The sequence below is a fragment of the Astatotilapia calliptera genome, chromosome 8 (assembly GCF_900246225.1).
Source record: "Astatotilapia calliptera chromosome 8, fAstCal1.2, whole genome shotgun sequence".
In the NCBI taxonomy this organism is placed as follows: Eukaryota; Metazoa; Chordata; class Actinopteri; order Cichliformes; family Cichlidae; genus Astatotilapia; species Astatotilapia calliptera.
In genome coordinates this window covers 13809079-13836678 of record NC_039309.1, presented here as the reverse complement: position 1 = coordinate 13836678, position 27600 = coordinate 13809079, and the positions used below count along the sequence as shown (strand labels likewise).

General features: G+C 39.9%; 1 protein-coding gene across 5 annotated transcripts; it reads left to right on the top strand.

Annotated features, from left to right (window-relative positions):
• Positions 1-1660: 1660 nt before the first annotated feature.
• Positions 1661-26631, top strand: LOC113028453 (alpha-1,6-mannosylglycoprotein 6-beta-N-acetylglucosaminyltransferase B-like). Of its 5 annotated transcripts, XM_026178729.1 has the most exons (19): positions 1661-1797; positions 2222-2277; positions 4609-4724; positions 10478-10607; positions 10698-10846; positions 16349-16413; positions 17857-18030; positions 18109-18276; positions 18376-18545; positions 18800-18931; positions 19380-19513; positions 20108-20212; positions 20800-20933; positions 22145-22300; positions 22378-22524; positions 22665-22781; positions 22898-22972; positions 24361-24521; positions 24834-26631. In XM_026178729.1, exons 2-19 carry the CDS (start codon positions 2252-2254, stop codon positions 25003-25005), a joined length of 2331 nt encoding a protein of 776 aa, XP_026034514.1. In that variant the 5' UTR covers positions 1661-1797; positions 2222-2251; the 3' UTR covers positions 25006-26631. The 5 variants fall into 5 exon arrangements, with proteins under 5 accessions (XP_026034514.1, XP_026034518.1, XP_026034519.1 ...); XM_026178733.1 differs by lacking the exon at positions 20108-20212; XM_026178734.1 differs by lacking the exon at positions 24834-26631 and having other exon boundaries at positions 22665-22776; positions 24361-24450.
• The last annotated feature ends 969 nt before the right edge of the window (positions 26632-27600 follow it).

Sequence of the window (27600 nt, the reverse complement as noted above, 5' to 3'; positions counted from 1 at the left end):
GAGCGAGTCGTGCAGCAGCACTGGACCTTCCATTGGTCTGACAGGTTTTGGACAAGTCACCCTTTGAAGCCAAATCAGGAATGTCCCTGAGAGAGAACTCAATCAGTCAGTGAATACTGTTTTCTTTCAGCAGTTAGTACAGCCAAGAGACCTCCACGCAGTCTCTGTCAGCTGTACATGTTGGCATTGGAAGCCACGTGGCTCTGGAGTCACACTGTGGCCAACATTGTTTCACCCAGACATATTACTGAGGACACAGAACTTCAGGTATACTACCCTGTATACTTATGATCTGAGCAAGAAGAGAGGGCCAGTTTGACTTGTCCTTTCATTCTGGCTTAACATGAAATTTCCCACTTGTGGGACTAATAAAGGTATCTTATCTTATCTTATCTTATCTTATCTTATCTTATCTTATCTTATCTTATCTTATCTTATCTAACCGAGCTTCAAGTTCTTAGAAAAGCTCTTTGTGTGTTATAATGGGAAGAATAAAGGAAAAGCTCTGTTTAAACAGCAGGACTGTTGCCACAATAAAGCAGGTATATGAAGTGACAGGTGTGTCTATGCCCACATATTTTATTTTTCATTCTACCAGAGGTGTGGCCACATCATAGACACCGATATGTCTCTTTGGGGGAAAACTGTACTGCGACATCCTAGTTGTACCAAAATGCATCGTAATGCGTCCTCTGGGACCACGTTAGCATGATCCACTTTGTTTACTGCCACTGGCACTAGAGAAAGAATGAAGCAGAGTTAGGAACAGGTTAAGAAGGCAACTATGCTTCTGTGAATTTCCTGATGACTGCCAGTCATGGTGGTCACTTGGAGCGTTTCAATGGAAGAACTTTCTCAGAAGCCGGATGCAGTGTATTTACAGCATACATGTACTCGTAGCCTACATGCTCACAAAAACAGTAGAGTTTGTGTTCTTAAATTACTCCTAAAGGAACCAGCTTAGAATGTTTGCTGCCCTGAATCATGTTAACTTACATGTGACACACATTAGAGCTTTTTCTGCCAAATAGGACAAAGAAAATATAGGTCCCTAAAAAAAATGCTCTGCTATAACGTTTAAGCCCAAGTTAACACTGGAGTGCTTTAGAAAGACCTTTTTCATTTTCACTTTCTCACTTTCCACTGCAGGACTTGGACTATAAGGCCATCTCAGAAGTAATTCATAATCAGATTTGGTGAAACATACTTTTACATACACCAAAATCTGCGCCTCAAACGCATGAAATTCTATCTAACCCTGACATAGTTACAACATAACATGTCAAACTTACAATCTTTTCCCTGCATTGTTACTTACACACTTTCGAGTGGGCATTTTCTTTGTTCTATCACCATCATTATGATTTTCACTGTCATTAAGTTCCTTCCATCTTGTGTCTATAACATTTCATTTAGCACCAAAGCTTTGCACCCACTGAGCTACCTAAATAAGTTCCCAGCTTGTGTATTAATTCACTACTAGGACTTAATGTGAGCCTGAAAGAAAGTGACACCCAGTAGCGTGGGCTCCATTGTACCTCTGAAAGGCCGAAGCAGCACTCTGGGTATTGTCTTCTTTAAAGGGGAGTCTGGTTCCCTTGACTACCGCAGGATGCCTACCCATAGGCCCTGGGAGAGAGAGAAAAGGCAGGGCCAGAGACGGAGGGAAAAGAGAGCGGAAAGAAGTAAAAAAGGAGGCAAGCCACGTCCCGTCCTTAACTTTATTTGCTTTTTCAAGTTTGTGTTTTCAAAGCAGGCCAGATGGCTGCCACTGGGTTGGGTTGAAGGCCTACAGAGGTGAGGATGTTTCTGAATGTGTGGTTGTCTGTGTGCTGACTGGTTTTGTGAGGCAAACTGTTGAGACATCTCTGTGTATGACTCACACTGACCTACAACAGGCTGGTGACAGGCGTTTTTTTGTTTTTAGCATCTCTATCAGTCTAATGAACATAACAGAAATGCCGAAAGACCACTGGCCAAACAAGCTGGCGGTTTTTCCTGCAGGCAGCAGCATTACTCTGACATCTATTTATGCCTGTAAAATTTGTTGATGGAGTTTAGCTGGAAAGTGTGCCCATTAATTTGCAATTTTAAAAAGAAAAAGTACAATGGTTTTCTGTCACTTCAATCCAAATTAGTTAATAAGAAATGTAACCGTACCACTTTTGCAGTGTAGTGCATGTTTAATTTATTGGAATTTCTAATGTTATTACTTCGACAGTGACATCCTACTCCCTGTAAACTGAGGGCCATGCGCGTCACACTGCGGCCTCGTAGGTAAGCCCCAGTCTCGTTATAGCTCACAGTAGAAAAACAGGTCACATATTGCTTTTCTTCCTTTGGCTGCCTGAAATTGTCATTTTCATTTTGACAGCTAATTGTTTAGCTGGTTTTAGTGCATAACTGGATCTCCCCAGCATGTGATATCACCAGCAGTAGGCCAACCATTACTCAGTAACTTGTTTTAACATGATTTCTCCTGTGAGGCTTTTGAGCCGTTCAGCTCAAAGTTTGTGATGAGTGCACTGACAATTTTGATGAAATGCAACTGAGTGGAAAATAATTTGATCTGGATCTGAATCTGGAGCTTTATAGGCACTAGGAGAGCCCTCAAAGTTATTGTGTGGGCATTTGAGCCTGGCTATGCAGTATGTTTTCGGGTTAGGGTGAATACTTTTACTGGCCTGATGAAAGTGAGAGAGAGTGATGGCTCTCTAAGCCCCAATTAAATCTTCAAATACTTGTTTTTACACGCCAGAGTCCCCTCACTTGAAGTCATGGAACAATTTAGCTCTCCACATTCACTAAATGAATTTAGTGAAAGGCAAAGTCCGCCTGTGTGTGTTTTTTTAATCGCATCAAGGTTACTACTAAAACCAAATTTATAAAGTTTAAAGGACATTTAACTGGTTGGGCATGGTGAAAACTAATTTTAAAAAGTGATGTTTTATTTCCTGCAAGATGCATGGCCAATAAATAATAAAAATAAACAATCAAAGGAAATAATAACAACAAGATGATGTTGATTTTACTGCAGCAAATGGTGTCTTGTCTTGTCAGACAGGTTCTCTTTGGGGGCATTTTTAGAGATTAAAGGCAAAACTACACCCTCAACCATTTGAAAAGACGTGAATTATGATTTGATAACAAAATACACCTATATATAAAATTAATATTTTAGAGGTAGTTCAATACTATGCAAAAGTATTTAACTACCTCTCACTTCTTTATATATTGCTTTCAAGGAGCCAGACTTTATCATCAGATTTGATCCACCATCTGGAAAAAGTCTAATTATCAACAGCTTAATTTTTCAACAATGTAGTAAAAGTATATCTAGATAGAAAATCACAACGAAACTCATGAACTGGCCTGCCAAAGCCCAGAGTGGGATCATCTCAAGACAGAAAAAAAGAAAAGAAAAAGCCTGGATAATGATGAATGAAAACTACTTAATAAAATTACATGAAAGATGCCTAAGAGAGTTCAAACTGTGTGAAGAATAAATGTGTTCATACAAAATGACCATGCATTTGCCTGATATACTGTATTTCCATGTAAACTGCATCACCTATGTCCCATTATCCAAGCAATGTATAAAAATGAGGGATAGCTTCTGACTTTAACGCTGTATTGTATTCAATTACATTCTTTGGCTACGTCCACACGTACACGGGTATTTTTGAAAACGGAGATTTTCCGTTTTCGTTTTAAAAAATAATCCCGTCCACACGTAAAGGCAGAAATGAAGGAAAACGCTGCTAGGAACATGCCAAAGCAGCAGGTGGCGCTATATTCCTAACCGTGTAGAAATGTTGGCCAATCAGAAGTCTAGAAGCCTCGGTGGGAAAAAGTAAACAAAGCTGGAGAGTAAATGTGTGTATATATGTAAGCATTTAAACACTGCAATTCATTTCACCGAAACAATAACGTGGCGCACACTGTGACGTCAAAAAAGGCGCACATCTTTGACGCTGCGTTTTCTCCGTTTTTCTCGTCCACACGTAAATGCAAAAACGGAGTTTTAGAAAATATCCACCCTGGCCGGAGTTTTTAAAAATCTCCGTTTTCGTGTGGACGAAAGGTGCAAACACATAGAAAAATCTGCGTTTTCAAAAATACCCGGGTACGTGTGGACATAGCCTTTGTCAGTTTAAAAACGCAGGCTATGGGGTAGCTGAAATAGTTAGCTTAAACTGTCTGCCAAAGGTAGACTTATCATCAAGCAACAACAACTGCTAACAAAAGTAACAGGTAAGTAGGCTTAACCTAAAAGAAACGGGATATTAAAGTAATAAAAACGGCTTAAATAATTATCTAAAACGAGTAGCTAATAGGTAAAGCTAGCAATAATGTTAAAATTGTGTTAGCATATAGTTTAAAGTTAAAACTAGTGGAAGAGTTAGAGTCAAAGTAAACACAGGTAGGACAAAGTCTACAATGGCTTCTACAGTGTGTCAACATAAAACACAACACTGAATAACATCCAGTTTCAAATAAGGATACATGAGCCTATTTTGCTGGGCTGTGGAGGTACATCACACCAAAAAAGGCTTGGTGACCACTGATTGTTCTGTAGAGTGTTTCTCTGTGTATTGTGCCCTCTAGTGGCTGCCTGGTGCTGTGTCTGTGCCTGTCTGTGGTCACCCTGCTGTTACAGAGCCTGTGGGTGCCACTGGAGATGACCAGAGATGATCCTGCAGGGAGCTCACCCGAGGATCTGGGTAACTCATACACACGAACACACAGTTTAGTTTACAAGTGGATTTAGTTTCCTATTAAAACTTTTCTGAAAATGCAAAAATGGTAATACATTAGCGCGCACCCACATTACCATAGTTTTGGGCAACAGTGATTATGAAAGAAGCTCTTTGTGTGCAGAGATTAAGATCTGACCTGACTGATTTGCCAGTGTTATATGAAGATTTGTACACAGTTCCCGGTGGGCCCTCCCAGGCGTCTGACAGTTGTGGGTTTGTGGCCAATCCCAAAATCATTTGTCTGGCTAAACTGTTTCTCTAAAGGAAGGCATTTAAGATGGTGTAGACAAGGTTGTTTGGGAAGGTTTCTTAATTCACTTCACTTGACTTATATGAAGTGTGGTAATGCCACACATAGGAATACATTTATACATAATATGCTTCTACAGTGAATAAAAATAGCTGTCTTGTGAGGATTAGTAACCAAATATATACACTTAACATAAGAAAGAGCCAGCTCTTTTGTGAAAGACTTGAACAATGTGCCTACCAGTGAATCGGTTTCAAAATGCAACCACAAAAGATGATACTTGTCTAAACATTCCGATGCTTTTCGTCTCAAATTCTAGGAAAATTGTTTTTAGCAGACAGTATAACCCACTCCTGCATTTAAGCCACTGACACACACAGCCACAATTGCTTTGTGCTCTGTGGGACCCACCAGAAGTTGTGTACAAAGAGCCACCCAGCAGTAGTTGTACTGGAAAAAATACCACATGGGAATATGGCCTGTATTTATATAGCGCTTTACTAGTCCCTAAGGACCCCAAAGCGCTTTACATATCCAGTCATCCACCCATTCACACACTGGTGATGGCAAGCTACATTGTAGCCACAGCCACCCTGGGGCGCACTGACAGAGGCGAGGCTGCCGGACACTGTTGCCACCGTGCCCTCTGACCACCACCAGTAGGCAACGGGTGAAGTGTCTTGCCCAAGGACACAACGACCGAGACTGTCTGAGCTGGGCCTCGAACCGGCAACCTTCCGATTACAAGGCGAACTCCCAACTCTTGAGCCACGATTGCCCCACGATAGCTGTACACAATTAATCCAGCTCCCATTTATCACCAAACATTCATCTCTGTGGAAAATCTGCAGTTTTGCAAAGTTATTTGATATATTAAATCTTAAAATGATGCCCGATTGCACTGATATCGTATTATGAAAATTCAGGATTTCTTATTTTTTGCACATTTGTCACACTTACAGTTTTCTGATCATCAAACACATTTAATATTAGACAAAGATGACCCGAGTAAATACAAAATGCAGTTTTTGAAGGATGATTTCATTCATTCATTTCCTACCTGCCCTTTGTGGAAAAACCGCACCTGACCAAAAGCCGCAGGTGTTTCAATGTTGACTTATCATATGTAAGAGAATATGCACAAAGGGAATTGTCAGGAAAGAGATGGCTGTTTGGAGACATCACTTTTATTAATATTTTGAAAAACAAGTTATGGGTACATATTTGCACATGTAGTACATAACAGTAGCCTACAGCACACCAGAAAAATAGATTCGGACTACCTTTTAGGCTCAGGTGCAGTGACACAGCTTTAACAAGAAGAAAAGTCAGTCATTCACCACCATCTTCCTGCGCACTAAAACCACCAAAGTCCTCTTCTCCAGTGTCGGATACAAACAGGTTCAGGATGGCTTCGTCATCCACTCTTCTTCTCTCCTTCGTTGTCACTTTCAAAACCAAAGAAATCCTCATTGTCATTGTCAGAGTCGAACACCCTCAGAAGGGCCGTGGCGGTGTCCTCCTCTCCATCATGCAGCAGTCCAGCCCTTCGAAATCCGTTGGTGATCGTGGATGTTTTATTGCCCCTCCTATTAAATTATGAAATAACGGTAATTAACCACATTGTTTTGGAAAGCTGAGTTCAGTTTCACTTTCCACACCGTGACCTGATTACTGCCAGACCTGCTGATTCAAGAAATCACTTAAACAGAACATGTCTGACAAAGTGAAGCAGGCTAAAAGAGCTTGAAAATCAACACATCATGGTACGATTTAAAGAACGAACAGAGAGGCAAAGACATTGACATCCAATAGGCTGCAAGAGCTTACAAAGGCTTTCTAAGGTTTTGGGACTCCTGTGAACGACAGCGAGAACCATTATCCAGAAATGGAGAAAACTTGGAATAGCGGCAAATCTTTCCAGGAATACCAACCAAAATGACTCCAACAGTGCACTGACAACTCATCCAGGAGGACACAAAAGGACCCAGAAAAACATCTGAAGAACAGCAGGCAGGGAGAAAAGTGATGATTCTAAGGGGGCTTGACTGACAGGGGGCCTATAAAAGCGTAGATGTTTGGTTCACAAAGTATTTATGAACGCGTTTGTTTTCTAGCATTAGTTTTGCTTTTTGGGGATTTTTTTTGGCAACAAGGAATAAAATCCAGTGAGCCCCTGACCCAGCATTTGATCCCTTTGGCATCTCTGCTCCAATTTCCAAGTGTGAACTCTTAGATCCAACCTTCTGAACTGCTTATCTCGCAGAGGCTTATTTTTGATGCACATAATTGATTGAACCATCAATTCTGCGATCTACCAGGAAATCCTGAAAGACAACGTCTGGGGAGCAGTTTTTGCCTTTGAGCTCAGTGGCACTTGGGTTAAGCAGCAGGACAATGATCATATGCAAGTGCACCTCTGATTGGCTAATGGAGAGACCCAGTCAATTCTGTACTTCAACCCCAGTAAGATACGTTAGTATGATGACAACAGGCCTAAAAACCCTCCACTGTGGCTAAATTAAAACAATTCTGCACAAAAGAATGGGCCAAAATTCTTTTTCAGTGTAGTAAAAGAGTATTTGTCTGTTATCACAAAGGCTTGATTGTACTTCTTGCTGCCAAGGTTGACACAACCAATTATTAGGTTTAGCTGCCAGCTACTTTTTCACATACGGCAGGTCGGTTTGGATAACTTTTTTCTCATAATAAATGAAATCATCATTTAGAAACTGCATTTTGTATTTATTCCGGTTATCTTTGTCTATTATAAGAATTTGTTTAAGGATTTGTAACATGTAACTGTGACAAATATATGAAAAAAAAAAAAAAGAAAACACAAATGAGGAATGATTTGAATTTGATTTGAAACATTTTCTATTTTCTACGTCTGCGACTTCAAAGTAAAGGTTGCAGACATGTAAACATACAGAAACACATGATTTTACTAGCTGCACAATCTTTACAAGCTTTGAACTATTACAGTCATGCAGTTAGCTTGTAAGTTATTGCAGGGTCCCATGTCCTCTCTCATTGTCTCTGCACCCAAAGGAGCCCTGGCAGGCCAGTAATAACATGTTGACAATCAGCTGAGCAAACAAAGATGAAATGACATTATGATTTTCTCTGTGCATCACAAGTTAAAGCCAGTGTAGCACTCAATATTTGATGCTCAATGCCAGCAAAACTATTTTAAAATGCTCTTTGTGAATAGAATTTTTGTTTGGTCAAGACATCCTCAATATATTACGCTGTTTCACTCTGAACTCTTTAAGCATCATCATCAGTATTTATGGCAACATACAGTCGCTATTTTCACAGTTAGAGGGCTGTCTAACTGAGGTTCTGACAATGAAAAATGCTGCTTTAGGTCACCCAGTTACTATATACTCAGTCCACATGCCCAAACTCAAGAAGTAGAGGGTTCTTGTTTAACTTGTCATAATAGTCAGTGTTAAAAATATCACTGTAACCTACCTCCTTTGGTCAACTAGCAAGATGTATGTATGGTGACGTAGGGCAACTGACCTCTTTTTTCATGTATGTGTACAGTTGTGGTGAGAAGTCTACAACTGTCAGAAGGACTATTATAAATTTACACAAATCTTTTAATAGGTTTACGGTTCTACAGTGTCTTTTAACTTCACTGGACCAAGGCCTATTAACTTCTCATTAGCGATCATGGTGGACTACAACTGGTAGTGTTTCTTTGCAAGCATAAAAAGGATTTATTCACCAGCCCTCACTGGATTGACTCAGAACTTTGGGAAAGTCCAAAGAAACTTGGTGAAGAGTTTGGTGAAGAGCTAAGAAACAGAATTGTAGATTTATACAAGTTGGAGCCATTTCTAAACAACTGCGGATTCCAAGGTCATAATTCAGACAGTTATACGTAAGCACAAGTTATTCAGATGTGTCACCACTTTGCAAAGGTCTGGAGGAAGACTCAAACTGTCACCCTTAGATGAGAGGAAATCGGTTAAGATAGTTAGGAAAACCCCATGAACCAGGAAGGTTCAAGTCTGCCATGAATGGGAAACTGCTGGAACACCAGCGTCACCGTCAACACTGAAATGAATCTTACTGAGAAGGTGCAGACCAAAAAATCAACACCATTGACCTCGACTGAAGTTTGCGTCTGCCTACGGGGACAAGCCTCCTGTAGAAAAGTTTGATGGTCAAACAAGTCAAAAAATTGAGCTAGTGGTCACAATGACATGAGGTATGTTTGAAGGTATAAAGGTGAGGTTTTCAAATTTAAGAACACTACAGCAACTGTCCAGCATGATGGTGGTAGCGCGGTGCTTCGGGGCTGTTTTGCTGCCAGTGGTACTGGTGCATTGCACGAAGTGGATGGAGCAGTTAAAAAAAGAGGACTACTTCCAGATTCTTCAACTACACCTCACATCAACAGTTAGAAGATTGAAGCACATAGAAACACAAGTGGGTGTTCCAACAGGACAATGATGCCAGACACACAACAAAACTGGTTCTGGAACGGCTAAAGAAGGATAACATTAAGCTGCTGGAATGGTGTTTCCAAAGCGCCGAATTCACCCCTGTTAAAAATTTGTGGACAACACTTAAAAGCTGGATCCATTTCAGGAAACCAAACAATTCAAATCAACTATACTAATTCTGCCTTGCAGAGTGAACTAATTATGCCATAAATATCTGCTCGAGGTGGAACTTGCTATGGGAAATTTAACCAACTATTAGTGGGGTTGTATGTGGGTCTTTATGTATACTTTGACCCTTTGACGATCAAAGAAAATTCAACATTTAAGTCAGTAACAGTTTGTGCTACTCAATCATATCTACCCTTGAAAAAGAAAAGTTCAAAGAAATCATTAAAAGTCCAAAATTCATGCCCATGAGGTGGGGATGTAAACTCCTAACCATGACTGTATATCACCTCAGAGACTTTTCTTTTTGCTTGATTATTATTATTATTGTTGTTTATTTAAATTTTTTGATTTATTAGATAGCGATAGTGAAGAAAGACAGGACAGCAGAGTAAGAGAGTTTGAAAACATGCAGCAAAGGGCTGTGGGCGGGACTCAAACCCAGTCTGCTTCAAGTCCAACCAGCAAACTGGAACGCTAAAGAGCCTTTTCTAAAGCACGTGAGGTCAGTATTTTGAACTAGCGTGACCTCTAATAAAGAATGTGCAAGCATTCGCTAAATAGACTGGTCTCCCTCCTGGTTCATCATTCATTGTTGCTCAGTCAGGAAACCTTAAAGTCACATTTTAACCCACTGAGTTTGCTATTTCTTGGGGTTTATGGGACAAGGTTTGAGCAAATAAGTTTAGTCAAATAAAATGCAATAGTGCTCTTTGTAGTGAAAGAGTGTGTTTTTATGAATACCTTTATTTAATAGACTAATAATATTCATTTTAGACTTAATAATACCACTTCTAGATTACAACATGTGACATACTCTATGCGTATACTTTAAATTACAGGTCAGCGTGGGCTTAGCTTTCGTAACCTGGCTCTTCGCTTGGAGGCTTTGAATACTCAGGTACAGAGGCTGAGCAGAGAGAAAGATGGCTCCAAGCTGATCAGAAATGATCTCACTTTGCTGCTGCAAAGGTATTGATTTGTGGAGCTCAGTATTTTTAAATATAGATATGACTTATAGTGCATTTTTGTGGTCACACATGGGTTTCTGCTTTTTCCCAGCTTCAGACAGGACCAGCAAGGTTTGGCTCGTTTAGTAGAAAGAGAGCTGAAAAGAGTATCGCAGAGGCTTGATCAGCTCAGCCGTCACCCCCAACACCACCATCAGGCTGAAGCTCCAACACCACTTGTTAGCCGTAGATCACACACAGGTGAAGTCCAGGCTTTTATCACTTCCAATATTTCTTAAATGACTTAACATGGTTTACATTGTGTTTACAATGATCAACCTCGATTCTCTTAAACTAAAACGATGATACAGGAATAGACTTACCATATGTGCTCACTTTTTTCTTGACTTCAAGAGACAGTTTTGTATTTCATTGTTCAGTTTGGATTTGTTATTTCCTGTGGGTGGAAATTGTAAACTTGTACGCAATGGTTTGGGCACCCATGAGCAAATAATATTTGCTTTAGTGGTAATTATTGAAGTAAAAATAAAGGGAATACAACCCCTACAATAACAAACAGACATTAAAAATAAATCTTTCTTCAAATGTAAACACATCAAAAATTGTGATTAGGAATTTTCTGCTCACTACAGCTTCAAAGCTACAATGAGCAAATTTGCTGACTCTAAACCTTGTTCTGACCAAAAGTCGCTCTAAGCAGCTAAAAAACAATTCCAGCTTGCAGTTTCTGTAGGAATTAAAATGAGGGAGTTGTGGTAGTCAAGATGAGATCTGGGAAAAAACTTCTGGAAGAAACTCTATCTGCTGAACCAAAAGACAAAGTAAACCCTGTCATATTCAGTCATATGCATAGGGGCTGTGAGAAGGTTTAGCTGGCGTGGACACCTAACTATGTGAATGTCATAACTTCAGAATGAGACAACGTATGAGTTTCAAATTTATACCATAGGGGGTATCTACTAAAAATCTTGGATGAGTTCGAATCTCAGTGACCTTGACCTCAAGGTCAGAAGAAGTTTTCTGAAAATCTTGTGAATATTTTAAATTTCATTCAAATATTCACAGCACAGATGTGTCTACTAGGAGGCTGAGGGGTTGTGCTGGCAGTTGTCAGTGTTTTTGAATCGTCCTAGTGTCAAATCATACGTGTCAAGAATTAGAAGTCAGTTGTACAAGTCTGAAGTTACTCACACATTTTATTTTTTATTTTATTTTTGTAGAGCAGATAATGCTTTTTGTTTCAGACACATCTCCTCATTAGCCAATCATCACCTACACACTTCAAAAGCTGTCTGCCAATTTAGGAGGTCAGTAATTTGATCCCCAGCTCCCGCATCTGTACATCAGAGTATCCTTGGGTAAGGTACTAAACTCCAAGCACCCTGTAATTGATCCATCGGGTTTGCATATGTCCATGAGTGCTAAAAACCTATCTATGGATGCAGCTCATAGAGTTCTTTGCATGCTAGTTGAGAGTAAAAAAGTGGGTAACACTTTACAATGCAGCCCACAACTAAGGGGGTAATTCCGCTGTAATTAAATGGCTTTATAATGTATTTTATTTGGAATTGCAATTATATTTGCCTAAAACTACTTAAAGGCAGTTTCACTAGAAGGAGGTAAAAAGTCAGGTTTTTACAGGAAACAAAGAAATAATGATACTGTCAGTAACCTTAAGTATTACGTTATTCATTGGTAACATAGCGGAAAAATAAACAATATTTCTCCTTCTTTCAACATAAGTATTCGGTAAATATAGAGTGGCTTAACTTTGCCTCCCTTTGATTATTTTTAGATAAATATATTTACACTGTAATTTCAATTAAACACATTGAAATCCTATTTAATTACAGGAAAATTGTGCCCTTAGTTATGGGCTGTATTATAAAGTGTTACTGTCAATTGACTATGCACTAAACAGGGAAAGGAAAGAACACTTACGATGGCCAAATCGAACAATTTTAGAATTCAAAAAAATTCAAGTTACTACTGGGTTTTTTCAAATCAGTGACTGAATAGAAACAAACACAGACGGTGGCTCGTGTGTCCTCTTTTGAAAGAACTTCTCTTATCTGCTGCACTAACAGCTTCTACATGTAGCCTCATCATAAAAGTCCTTGTGTGAACAACGTAAAGCAATGTCTGGATATAAAAGACTTCTTTGAGGGACAAATAAATGCTAAATTGTGCCATTTGGCCAAAAAAGCCATAGGAATTTGATAAAATAACACCTTGCAAATCTCCAAGGAGTGTGAGCTCAAGCTTTTGGAATGACTCCCACTGTTCTCTGACTTCAACATTATTGAAAATCTGCAGGGGAATTTTAAACATATACAGTGGGGCAAAAAAGTATTTAGTCAGCCACCGATTGTGCAAGTTCCCCCACTTAAAATGATGACAGAGGTCAGTAATTTGCACCAGAGGTACACTTCAACTGTGAGAGACAGAATGTGAAAAAAAAATCCATGAATTCACATGGTAGGATTTGTAAAGAATTTATTCGTAAATCAGGGTGGAAAATAAGTATTTGGTCACCTCAAACAAGGAAAATCTCTGGCTCTCACAGACCTGTAACGTCTTCTGTAAGAAGCTTTTCTGTCCCCCACTCGTTACCTGTATGAATGGCACCTGTTTGAACTCAACATCTGTATAAAAGACACCTGTCCACAGCCTCAAACAGTCAGACTCCAAACTCCGCCATGGCCAAGACCAAAGAGCTTTCGAAGGACACCAGGAAAAGTATTGTAGACCTGCACCAGACTGGGAAGAGTGAATCTACAATAGGCAAGCAGCTTGGTGTGAAAAAATCAACTGTGGGAGCAATCATCAGAAAATGGAAGACATACAAGACCACTGATAATCTCCCTCGATCTGGGGCTCCACGCAAGATCTCATCCCGTGGGGTCAAAATGATCATGAGAACGGTGAGCAAAGATCCCAGAACCACACGGGGGGACCTGGTGAATGACCTGCAGAGAGCTGGGACCAAAGTAACAAAGGTCACCATCAGTAACACACTACAACGGCAGGGAATCAAATCCCGCAGTGCCAGACGTGTTCCGCTGCTGAAGCCAGTGCATGTCCAGGCCCGTCTGAAGTTTGCCAGAGAGCACATGGATGATACAGCAGAGGATTGGGAGAATGTCATGTGGTCAGATGAAGCCAAAGTAGAACTTTTTGGTATAAACTCAACTCGTCGTGTTTGGAGGACGAAGAATACTGAGTTGCATCCCAAGAACACCATACCTACTGTGAAGCATGGGGGTGAAAACATCATGCTATGGGGCTGTTTTTCTGCCAAGGGGACAGGACGACTGATCCGTGTTAAGGACAGAATGAATGGGGCCATGTATCGTGAGATACTGATGGAAGGAGCCAAAACCTCCTTCCATCAGTGAGAACTTTGAAGATGAAAAGAGGCTGGGTCTTCCAACATGACAATGATCCAAAACACACCGCCTGGGCAACAAAGGAGTGGCTCCGTAAGAAGCATTTGAAAGTCCTGGAGTGGCCTAGCCAGTCTCCAGACCTCAACCCCATAGAAAATCTGTGGTGGGAGTTGAAAGTCCGTGTTGCTCGGCGACAGCCCCAAAACATCACTGCTCTCGAGAAGATCTGCATGGAGGAATGGGCCAAAATACCAGCTACTGTGTGTGCAAACCTGGTAAAGACCTATAGTAAACATTTGACCTCTGTTATTGCCAACAAAGGTTATGTTACAAAGTATTGAGTTGTATTTTTGTTATTGACCAAATACTTATTTTCCACCCTGATTTACGAATAAATTCTTTACAAATCCTACCATGTGGATTCATGGATTTTTTTTTTCACATTCTGTCTCTCACAGTTGAAGTGTACCTCTGGTGCAAATTACTGACCTCTGTCATCATTTTAGGTGGGGGAACTTGCACAATCGGTGGCTGACTAAATACTTTTTTGCCCCACTGTACAAGACCACCTAAAACTATTTCAGGAGTTATAGTTATCCGCAGGACATTGCAGACAGAATAAAGACAGACTTTTAGCTTGATACAAAACAGATGACTTAATGGGATGCCGAAACTTTTGCACAACCCGAAGTTATAGTTACTTAACTTCAATTTTAAATTTGCAAAAAGTGAATTACCATTTTTTATATTACTATTTTTTCCATTCAGAATTTGTAAATTGTCAGTATACAACTGTATATCCTGTATATATAAAGATTCTTTGCAACTGAAATATGTAAAATCAAAGGTGTATTTTTTTCAAATAATTAATTATTAAAAATATATTCAGTATAATATTTTCAGTATAACAATCAAGTATATTTAATTTTATCAGATTCCATTAAATTTAACAATTTAACTATGAAACAAAATGACATGGAAAATTTACATATAATCAAATTATTAGTTAGTTCAAGTTTTCCAAAACCAAATTTGAGGAGATTAAATTTGGCTGACTGGGTCTCACTGAGAGGTCGGGCATATAAATCTTTCCTAGTTTAACTTAATTTTAGAGTTCCCTTCATTAGAAGCACTCCATTGTTCAAGATCCAATAAGAATTATACTTTTTTAAATTAAACTGTGCTTTGACTATACTAAATAATAAAAAAAATCCCAATAATTGGCTGGTTACTTACCTCTCTGTGGGTGCCTGTATCGGTACAGTGATCCTCTGAGCCAAATGTATGGTTCACAGCCTTAGAAAAGGTTAACCACACACTGAAATTAACAAGCTGTGATAATAGAAGGTGTGAATGGTGGGTCTACAGGTCAGTGTGTGTGCAGGTGGTTATGGGGGATGAAGTCCTTGAATAGAAGTTTAACAAGTCCCACATAGCCAGCACCAATCCACTGGGCATGGGGAGGGAAAAAAGTTTACGTTACGACCCTCCTGTGAGGTGTCAGGTGAGAGTCGGGTTACGCACGCACGCCAGTTAGCACGCGAAGGATTGTATGGGTATGTGAGTGCCGGGGATGGGTAAGTATGATTCAAAAAGTGGAATTCATATAGTTTAGGCCACACAGACACCATCACATGGATATGCTTGTAGACACACTTCTGTGGACATGCATGTCCACATGTGCCACCCGCATATTCAGAGGCACACACTTCCCACCAATACCAGCCTATTCGCCCCTCACCCTCTCCCTCCTACATTACCTCACACTCATAAAATATGTCTGAATTACCCAGGAGTCCTTTCACCAACTTGTCTGCCCATACTCCTGTTTTTGCAGAAGGTTTTTTCTTTCTTTCTGCTGTGCTCGTATAGCATAACACTGTTTTTAGGTGCTCATGCTTCAGCTCAGCCTACAAGTTTTCTTCTCTTTCCCTTTTTACTAGGTTGTTTTACACAGTTAAGGACTGTGTACTTTGGCAAGGCCAGCATGGTAAATGGGAATGTTTGGTAGGAGGCAGGTGTGTCAGGTGTGCGTGAGTGCATTCATTCCAGTTGATTGACATGGGCTAGAGATGGTGGGGGGTTTACGGGAAAGGGTCTCTGAGAGCACTAGTCTAATACCTCATACAGGCATGGCAGCACTATACATTGTGCTGATGGCTGCTACTCACTGTGCACATTTCAGTCAAGAGGTTGTATATCAAAGTTATTGTCCGCTGTTCTTCATTAGCCGAGTTGAGGTGACTCAACAGTATACGTTTTGTTACTGATGCAGGAATTAAAGAATAATGGTGCATTCAAAAGTGCCATAAAAAGGAAAAAAAAGTTTGACGGTTAATATGTTACCCCACAGGGTCCAACGAGAAGTGTCAAGTGCCAGTGGATCCTGCATATCCAGTATGTGCAGAGAAGGTGGAGGTGAGAAAGTGGAAATGTTTTGGAGTGCAAATTTAATTGGTGTATTGGAATGCTTATGCCTATATTAAAATGCTTTAAAAAAAAATAAAATATATATATATATATATTTTTACTATGAAGACATCCTAGCAAACATTTCAACCTTGAATGACCTTTGTCAATATCTATTTCTGGTCAAGAGACAAGACTTCCATTTCTAATCCTACTTAGCTAATAGATTTGTTGTTGTATCAGCTCCATCCATGGCTTTATGACGCAATATCTGTAACTGGCCAATATGTTAAATTCATTATGTAACTCAAGTGTTGTGCATTTTCTTAAAAACCCGATAATACTAGTCCTTGTAAATGGAAAAGACGCTCTGTGGCTGTCCATACACAATCAAGTTCTAAGCAAATTAGTTGTTGCTGACAAATGCATTTAGTTCCTTCATTGTAATCACCTGATCTATACTTTTCTCTCTCTTCTCTCTTTGTGAGAGGGTGTGACTAAAGCTCTATTCTACTGTATGTGGAAGCAATGTCAAAAATTTGTTCATCTAAATGTGGAATCTTCTTTACACACTAAGGTTAATTGTGGAGTTCCACAGGGTTCTGTACTGGGACCAATTCTATTTACATTATAAATGCTTCCCTTAGAAGGTACACCGTATATTTTTATTGTTATACAGATGACACCAGCTCTTTCTACCCATGAAGCAAAATGACACACAGCAATTAGTTTATCTGCAGGAATGTCTTAAAAACATAAAGACCTCTAACTTACTGTTTCTAAATTAAGATAAAAGTAAGGTTATTGTACTCTGTTCTAAAAATCTTAGAAACAGTATCTAAAAAGGTACCTACTCACTCTCTACCTAAAGACGCTCTCTCTTTCATTTTTAATATAGCATATAGTTAGGGCTAGGTCAGGTGACCCTGAATCCTCCCTTAGTTACACTGCAATAGGCCTAGTCTGCTGGGGGCTTCCCATGATGCACTGAGCCTTTATTCTTCACTCCTCTGTTTTCACTATTTGTGCTTATGCACCATTTTGCATTTAATCATTAGTTTTATTAATCTCCAGCTCTTTTTCAGTGTGTCTTATCGTTCTCCCCTCACCCCCAACCAATCATGGGAGATGCCCTGCCTTAGCATGAATCTGGATCTGCCAGAAGTTTCTTCTTGTTAAACTGAAGTTTTTTCTTCCCACTGTTGCGAAGTACCTGCTCATAGGGAGCCACTGTTGGGGTTTTCCCTCTATTATTATAGAGTCTTTACCTTATAATATGCTGCTGTTGCGATTTGGTGCTATATAAATAAAAGTGAAATGAGTTCAGTTGTATTGAAATGAATGGCAGTGAAATGAATGTGTCATTTATGGTTCAGTTTTTGCAGTGTACAAAGACCAATTTTGATCAGGTAAAAAACATGTTTAATAACATAACAAGTTTCTCTGTGGCAGTTCCTGCAGGCTCAGTGGCAGTCAGACCCCTGTTATGCTTTTTATGGAGTGGATGGTACCACTTGCTCCGTACTGACTTACCTCAGCCAGACAGAGGACTTTTGTCCCCCTCGAGATGGAAGAAACCACTCTAGTCTGCCATGGCATCAGAAACCTCAAGCTCACACAAAGAAGGTAGCTTCTTGATGCGCCTGTGTATGTCGATGTGGAATGATGACATTTTCACTGCTTTCATGTTATAATCATTTGCAGGCTGAGATACGTAAATCTCTACTCCCACTGTATGAGGCGATCAGCAACAACAGCAGCCCAGCAATGAAGTTTATCCGCTCCAGAGTGGAAAAAATGTCTGAACGGTGGATACAGGCTGGTCTGAGGATGAAAGAGAGCAGCAATAACACAGTCTCCACACAGATGAGGGTATATGTATATGTATAAGTGATTAAAGTTTATTGAGGTATTTCATTTTATATAGTCGATAATCAATGAAATAATAATTTGGGACTTTATATACTTTAGGTGCTGCTTTATCCTGGTGCCCTATCTGGAAGTGTTGGCCAGCGTTTTGAAGCAATGGTGGAAAGAGGTGGTCCTTTAGGAGAACTGGTTCAGTGGGCAGACCTCAGCGCTTGCCTAACAATCCTTGGCCACAACCTGATCTTCAGCACCTCACAGCACCAACTTCACAGGTTACTACTACTAATTTTATTTATTTTGACATAATTTCATTAGTTAATTGGACTGAATAGGATTTATACTCTGGCATCACTGATATATGATGTAATTACAGACCTTAAAGCCAGTTTATACATGTTTTACACAACCTTGTGTTTGTCAGTCCAGCTAATCTGTGATTACTTTACACTGTAGTGATGAAAAGAGGGAAACAATATTATTGTTGTCCTTTCTAGAACCTGACTTGTGTTTGTTGTGATTAATTCAGCTTGATAGGTGCTGCTCCAGGCAGAGGCAGCTGTCCGATCCAAAGGCCCCTCACCTTTGACCTCATTTATACCGACTATCATGGCCTCGCTCACCTCCAAGGAGCCATGGGACTGGCTTTCAAGCATTACCAGTACATAAACAATTTTCTGGATCATATAGGAAGTACATTTCAAGTCCTTTCTTATGAAGACTTTTGATGTAGTCATAAATGATTTAGAAACTACCATTATTGTCATTAATAAAAAATGATATTGTCATTAATAAAAAAACCACCAGTAATAATAAAAAATTACTTCTGTTTTCCATAAAGTTGAACTTATATGACACGTTTATACAGCTTGCTTTAGTGGATTATTGTTTCAGTGTGAAGTAGGAAAACTGTGAGATCCTTTAGTCAAAGCAATTAAACATTTACATGTTGTTTTGTCCAGTTTTTATTGGCCCTGATATTTGCCCGACACATTCAGGGCTTTGTGAGATTTTAAATATAAGTATGTCACATGATGATTGCAGCTTTATGCGCCAAAACATGTAGTAATAAGTATATCAATGAATGACAAAAACAACAATCTTTCTAGGTGTCGCTTCAGAATCTTGGACTCATTTGGCACTGAACCAGCCTTTAACTTTGCGAGCTACGCACGTAGCCATGGATATAAAACGCTGTGGGGCAGCTGGGATCTCCAACCTCTACAGTACATGACCATGTTCCGTAAGTTATTTTGTACGCATGTTGATTTGTACCTATGTCTTTCCTACGCATGGATACAATTATCTTAAAATGCACTCTAAATATGTCTCCAATGCAACCCTCTAAGTGTCCTTACAATGAGAGGATTAACAGCTAAGGTTAAATAAACTTCGTGCCCAGACGGAGCTTTCATTCCAACACCTCTCCTTGTCATCTTTCCCACCCTGCCGGGAGATGGAGAAAAGCTGGAAGCCCTGGGCCGAGAGCCACTCTTCATCCCTCAGCTTGGAACACTGTTTATTTGTCCTGCTAAAGGAGGAGGGGGGTGTTAGTTGAGGATGTGAGAAGGACCAAAAGACAGAAAGAAAACAAAACAGAAGAAGGACACGGTAGGACGAAAGAAAAGAATGAAGTTTGAGAATGTTTAAGCATTTATGCTTCTGTTTTGCAAAAGTCCAGAGGAAGACAGTTGACTGAAGGATTACAGGAAACAAGAACTGTAAACAGGCAGAAGAAACCAAAGGTCGCTTCATTCACTCCCAGCTTTTCTCCAAACCCCCACAAGCTGCATGACCATAGCAGTGTTTCATTGCATATCACTACTATATCTGATAGGTGTGTGTGAAGCGGTGAACCCAGACAGACGCTGGAGACAAGTGGAGCTGAAAAGGAGCCAGCAGGAAATTCTGTGCTGGGTGAATGAGGGGAGATTTGGCAAAGGTCTTTTAAACAAGTATCTTGAGACAAGAGGACAGCACACACACACACACGCAAAGGTTACAAATCGATGTTTGAACACACACCTTTGCTGGCACATTCCTTTTAAAGTAAATACTCATCTCTCACACCTACCTCAGTGTGTCAGAGGGCAGCAGGGTGGCAGCTGCCTATCCAAACACCTAACCTTCTTATATATGTGGAGTTCTCATTTCCTTCAGCGGATGATTTATGCTGCACAGCATGTTTTTCCTCTCTTGCAGAATTTTAATATAAACTGTTATTCAACTATAGTCCTAATAAGCGTCCTCGGCAATAGTAGCCTTCACATTTCTCTCAATCAGCTTATTCTTTATGTCATCTTCAGAGCAGATAGGTTCATAAGTGTTCACCGTCTTTGATCACAGTTTAGTTAAAATAATCACCAAGTTAGGGAGAAGTTTCTGCTCAAGTCTGTCAGCATTTCTACCAAAAACTTACTGGACTGACTTGCTGCTTTACCTTTTTCTCTCTGAACGTAGCTGAAGTTCAAACCCTTGAGTAATTATTTTTAGATCTCCTTTAAGTCCTCTTTGCTCTGTTCTCTCCAGCTCACACTCCTGATAATTCCTTCCTGGGCTTTGTGAGTGAAGGAACCGTTAGGAAGGGAAGCGAGCTCGAGCCAGTGAGCTACAAGAAAGACAGGATAGCGGTGGTCTATGGAAAACAGGACTACATGTGGCAGGTATGAGGACCAAAAAAAGTGCATATATACCAGAAAACAAACATTCACAACAAATTATGCCAAGAAGTCCTCTACTTGATGGCTATGAGAGGTTAAATGCACTGCAACCTTAGGAAAACACCAACTATTAAAAAACACACAACACAGCTGAGCTTGAATAAAACACAATGGCAATAGAAAAAAAAACACGTTGACATTTCCTTAAGTTGCAATGCGTTTGAAACCTCGTGGCCACCATATCGACTAGATCTTAGTTTGTACGTCACCCAAAACTCAAAAATACTTGTTAATAGACAGACCTGTAGAACTACTTATTTAAGGATTCATGTTTTGGTGTGAACTGCACTGGAGATATTGGGTATAAAAATGTCTGCCTTCTCTCGAGTACGATAGTTCTAGATGGTACTGCTAATAACTGCGTTACTAAGGGTACTAGCCACTTGAATTGTTGAAAAGTTAAAAGATAAGTAAATCTGAAGCTCCATGGCAATTGTTGTGAAGCTTTTGCCTTTATACCAAACTATGCCTGCCAGCCAAAGAAAACATGCAACTAGCAAACCTTATAGATGAGACACGGAGCATTAATGTCAAGTGTCTCATCAGTGGTAGATAGCTAGGAGGGGGGCAGAGGGCATCTTCCAGTCTACATGTTACCAAATATTGTTGAGCAAACTTTGGAAACACTGAACCCCTGATCTCGATGCAACTATTAGGTTGAGCTCACTTTAAAGAGCAGAAGTAATTCCAAGTAAATGGGTGAATATGGCTTATGTGGTGTGATTTCATTCACTTAGAGCAGAACAGTTAAATACCATACTATATAAATACCACTCCATTTATTTGCATGCTTGCCAGGTTGGTGGGTTCACTTTGGTAGAACGGAAATGGTTCTGTTGCTCACAGAAAGTTTGTGGCTTTATTTGAGAAACTTGATCGTTATTTCTGTTTTTAAAAGGCATTTTTTGGAACTTTTTTGGAGAACCACAAGACTGGCAATGTTTATTCCGTTATGCTGATGTGAAGGCAAACATTTCTACAGCCGGTATCACCAAAATTGGGAAGCTTACACCAGATGGATAAATAGCGCCACAGGACAGAAGAAAATATTTATATCATGTATATTTTGGTTTTGAACACGCTTGAATTTCATGTACTCAGTGATCCATCTGTTTTTTTTTTATTGTTGTTGTTTTTCTGTGTGTAATCTCCAGGGTAAATATGAGTATGTGAAAGTGATCAGTGAAGAACTGGAGACTCACGCCACAGTCTATCAGCCTCCTGGACACACATTGCATCTGCCCAGCTTAATCAGAAACCACGGACTGCTGACTCAGGAACACTTTCAACAACTTCTCCGTAAAGCTAAGGTCTAATTAAAGCCGATCACAGTGTAGAAAGAGAATTATTTTGGATAACCTGCAATATTATAAATCTTCCCTTTCAGTTGTTTGTAGGTCTTGGCTTCCCCTATGAAGGTCCAGCACCTATTGAGGCAATAGGAATGGGATGTGTCTTTATTCAGCCTAGATTTGACCCTCCACACTCATCAGCCAGCAATGACTTCTACAAGGGCAAGCCCACCACAAGACAGGCAAGCAACTCTTAAATCATGGGGATAAAACGTGAAAATAAATATTTTATATTATCTAAATTGTTATTTCATTGTTGAATCCCAAATACTGGCAATATTTTATCAAAGATATAATAACAGTTTATAATTTTCAATCGCAGATCTCCTCCCAGCACCCTTATGCTGAGGAATTCATTGGTAAACCCTACGTATGGACTGTGGATGTGACCAACAAGAGTGACATACGCGAGGCCGTCAAAGCGATTCTAAGAAGTGAGGTAGTTTTGACTAAATATACTAAATCACAGTTAAACTGTATGCTCAGTACAAACATGCACACATATTATTTCCCCAAATTCCATTTAAGGTAGCGTGTTTATGTCTGATCTTGCAGGTGAAGTCCTTCACTCCTCAGGAGTTCACTTGTGTGGGAATGCTGAAGCGGGTCCTTGGTTACATCACTCACCAGGTACAAAGATGTAAAAAAGCGATGGAGTATTATTATTAGGTGGTACCCCAGCAAATTTCAGTCATAAATCAGATTTATGAAGTATGTTCTGAAATGTGTGGAAATCTCAAAAAAGAGTGCATGCCTTTGTAAACCTATCAGTTGACGCCTCGGTGCCTTTGTTGGAATTTTTGTGGTCAGAATTTTACACAATAATTTGGGGCTTTTAATTATTTTTTTAACTGTTCTTTCCAGAGTGGAATGATTGTACAGCATACATCGTTAATGACTTTACAAATGAAAAATTGGGTGCACAAGTTGGTAATTATTTTGGATTTTCTCTAATCCTCACAGGTTTTAAATTAGACTTACAGTCTCAGGTGTATACAGACACTCACTTCAATCTTTTAATAAGTTTAAGGTTCTACAGGGTCTTTTAACTTGACCAGGCCAAATCCTATTAACATCTCATTAGTGATCATGATAGCCTGCAACTCTTTCTCTTTGCTGGCACAAAAAGGATTTGTTTGACAGTGCTCACTGGATTGACCTCAGAACATTGGGAAAGTCCAAGGAACTCAGTGAAGAGCTAAGAAGGAGAACTGTGGATTTACACTAGCTGGAGCCATTTCTAAACAACTGCAGATTCCAAGATCATAATTCAGACAGTTGCACGTAAGCACAAGTTATTCAGATGTGTCACTTCTTTGCAAAGGTCCTCAAAAGGGAATATGGGTTCAGGAACAACGCAGGAAGCATGAAGGCTCAAGCCTGCCCTGAACTTGAAACTCCTGGAACACCAACGTCACTGTAAAGCGATTTTTTACATCACAATGCTCCAAAATTGATGTATTCAAGCTTGACTAAAAATTTGCAGCTGCCCACGTGGACAAGCCAGATGTCATCTGGAGAAATGTTTTATGATCATATGAGACAAAGATTAAGCTATTTAGCCACAGTGACAAGAGGTATGTTTGGAGGAGTAAATCTCAGCCTTTCAAACCTAACAACACTGTATCAGCATAGTGGTGGTATCATCATGGAGGTCTACCTCCAAATTCTTAAACTTTACTATTGGGTCCTATTGGATATTCCAATAGAGCAATACCATAACATTCATGCCCATGATGAGTGCATGGAAACTTCTGATCACAACTGCAGTTCATATGAGTAAAGTATTGACAGAAAAAGATTTCTCCAGTTGGGGATCTATCAAACAGAATATTATCAAAGATGTGTGTATATGTGTATCTATATAATAGATAAATCCAGATTTTAAGTTAAAGTCAGGATTGTTTCCCAGGCCTTTGTTCCCTTATGAGCGTTAGATAGAGGAGCGATTTTTCAGTTCTTGCTTGGTTCAAACTCTAATTGTTGTCAGTTTTTTCCTTCTCTTTGTTATCATCAAGAACTTCTGCAGTAAATCTGTCCCTACTTGGCCACCAAAAAGTGCTCTGAGGGTTCACCTCGCTCCACTGGGTCAGTCCTGTGTGAGTGTGTGCCGGCGGTCCTCCCTCATGTGTGAGCCGGCTCTGTTTCACCACCTCAACACCCCTGCTGCGTTTACCAGGTGAGAAATTAGCAAACACTGACACATGCACATCTGGAAAAAGACCGAGGACAAAACATGAATAAAATCATGTTTGAGATCTCTTGGTGGTAATAAGATCCGAATGTTAATGCTGTGTAACCTTTTCAGCAGATAAAAATCAGTAATCACCGCCGTTTTTCTTGTACAACATCCAGGATTCCCCATAAAACTGAACAAGATCACAAAGACACCATTAAACAAATACAATGCAATATAGTAGAATGTTCTATAGTATCAACATGTACACTACTGTATATGCAAATAAATTAATTACCTTTTTTTAATTTGCAGGCTTGGATTAAGTTGCGCCAGCGTGCTGCCGGAACTCAACCACTTGTTTCCTTCTTACAGTCCTTGGGGTCGTCAGTGTGGCCTCCAGCAGGAGCCCCTGCTTTTCAGTTGTGCTGGCTCTGATCCGTCCTATCGCAGACTGTGTCCCTGCAAATCTCACCTAACTGGATAGGTTGCAATCTGTCTTGACTGCCTCTAAGTAACACTGAAAGAACTCAGGAAAAGCACCAAAGAGCCATCTGCAATGCATGCTGTACAGGTAAAGATTCCCAACAAAAGGGAGACAGCTCTCCCGCCAAAGCCATTGAAAGCCTTGCAGTCATGTTTGTGTACGTGTACACATTCAAATAACATACAATTCTGAGGAAGTAACCATGACTGAATGTCCTTTCCTTAAAGTACTTGACAAGCTGAAGAACTGTAAATCCAAGGCCTGATTTCCCTTGGCGTCAAGTGTTACTGTAGCTTAAGAAAAAAAAGCCTTTGAATGCCGGCAATATGCACCTCAGGGAAAATGTGTTTACATGTGTTTAAATCAAGTGGAAACTGGCATTGGCGAGTACAAAAGCAGACCAGTTTACATCAGTTCTTCGCCTACTCTAGTCATACACAGTGCAGTAGGCTTCAGTGTTATGCAAAATAAGTATCTAATTATTCATTCGCTTACAGTAATGTATCACAGTGGCCAGTGCTGCATGGGATTGCTGCTCATGTTGCTCCTTCATGCTTTGCTGGCTGCAGATATTAGCCTGGGGCCTTAAAGGAGAGAGGGTGACAGCCTAAGTGATGAGGCTCATTATCGGAGTGAATCATGGATAACCTCTGAATCCATTTGGGAGGTCACAGCCGTATGACCATTATTATACTGTCATCTAAACCATTGGTTCCCAACCATCTTTGACTTAGGAAACCCCCTCAGCTCTTTTTAAATCTATGCCCCCCCCCCTTCCCCACTATTGCTGTAGGAAGGAACTCATTGTTTGGCTTTCAAATGCAAACTTTATGTCATTTAAACCTGGGAAAAAAGTCAGTTAAGACAGAATTAATTGTATTTTCATGATTTTTAAAAAAATAGAAATTAAAGCTTAAAATGATTTTAATCACAACGAGTGTCTCATTTTGCACTGGGGTTCCAGGATTATTCCCCGATTGCTTCATGACTTACAGATTTGTTGAGAGCCCAAGGGTGCGTTACGGTCCAAGCTGATATGAACAAAAATGGAAATCTTACATATGTACATTTAATCATTTCCATTCTGAAAGCTCAAAGAGTCACACAGGCTTTTCTCATCACCCCCACCAACCGGTTGCACAACTACGCGTGAAAGAAACAAATGATAACAAGTAAAGGTGAAACTACAGCTCACAGTCAGTGATGAGGTGCTGCACTTACAAAGCACAGCTGTTAGCAAAGATGGCTCCAGCAATGGCAACAAGCTGCTGTTTTGAGCTTGACTGATGTGAGGTTTTTCTTGGAAACAACACGCTGATGAACTGGTGGAAAAAGAGACCTTTTTTTTTGCTTCGGTACATTTTATGTGACCAGAACATGTTGTCACTCAGAGATCAGACCGCTCAGGCCTGCGACAACAAGACTAGTTGACAACATGATAGACTAGTAAATGGCTGTGAAATCGTCCACAAAAACAATATTTGTGACAGCTTTTGTGCATTTCTGTGAATTTGTCTGGCTCTGTCAGATGTGACTTTTGCAAAATTAGCTGGACCCGTCCAAAGATGATGGAAATGGACTTGTATTTAAGTCAGGAGGGTATTTGAAACAAAGGAAAATTAAAGTTGTTTTTGACTCGGAGGGACGTCTCTGAAACTAATTTGTGGAAAATCGTGTGTAATTTCTGGATGAGTCACATTGACTCATATCAGTTACATGTGTTATGGCATATAAAAGCTGTCACTCACTTCCCAGGTGGCTGATAGCAGAGGGTTCAAACCGAGGCTTCAAAAACAAGCCCAAGTACGGATGGAGCAAGCCGGGACAAAGGTTGTAGTGTTCCCCATGGTTGCCTACTGACCTCATGCTGATTGGGTATACGCGTGCAGAACTTAAACAGTCCATATGTTTGCCAGAAACCAATTTGATTGTAGACATTGTGTGATTTGGATGATAATTTGAGGTCTGTGGTTATTGCTGCAAACTGCAAATTTGTACCTCCAGTTCAATAGTATTGATAAGCAGCACCACAAAATATGATGACAACTAAAGCATATTTTAAACAGCTGAAAATGTTGGTGCTATAGACTAACTGACTGATTGGAAACTGATTGCAGTGCATCCTGAGGGCAACAATACTGTCTATGCAAGATTTTTTTTTGTTCAGTGCAATATCTGTACAGTCAGTGCTTGAGACCGTGCAAATTCAAGGTTATGTTGGTGTAGTGAGGGAAAAATTCACAGACCAAGGTGACCAAGACCAAGGTGACAGGTTACGAAGTGTTAAAACTATAACTACTAGCTTCTAGCTTGAGCCAATGACTGCCAGGGTCCTGACTCTGATTCACGCCCACACATACTTGAATCGGTGACATCACAGCCAGCAGAGTTGGTAAACACTAGGCTGCTTGGCTAGCTAAGCTAACGAGTGTTAAAAAGTAAATAGAAGAAAAAAAAAAGATGTCTACACGTAAGTTTCAAGTGTCTCTCCCCCATACTTTAGGATAGCAGCATTTAGTTTAGCATTTAGCATATTTAATCTTTATTATCTATCCATTGAGCACTGTCTTCCTTTTGTATCCTCCTTTTCCTCTT

Excerpts from the sequence above, each read along its gene's own strand:
- LOC113028453 (XM_026178729.1), top strand. The coding sequence starts at position 2,252 with ATGCGCGTCACACTGCGGCCTCGTAG. Across the intron at positions 18,546-18,799 it reads TCACAGCACCAACTTCACAG|CTTGATAGGTGCTGCTCCAG; the intron begins GTTACTACTACT and ends TGATTAATTCAG. Across the intron at positions 22,973-24,360 it reads TTGGTTACATCACTCACCAG|AACTTCTGCAGTAAATCTGT; the intron begins GTACAAAGATGT and ends GTTATCATCAAG.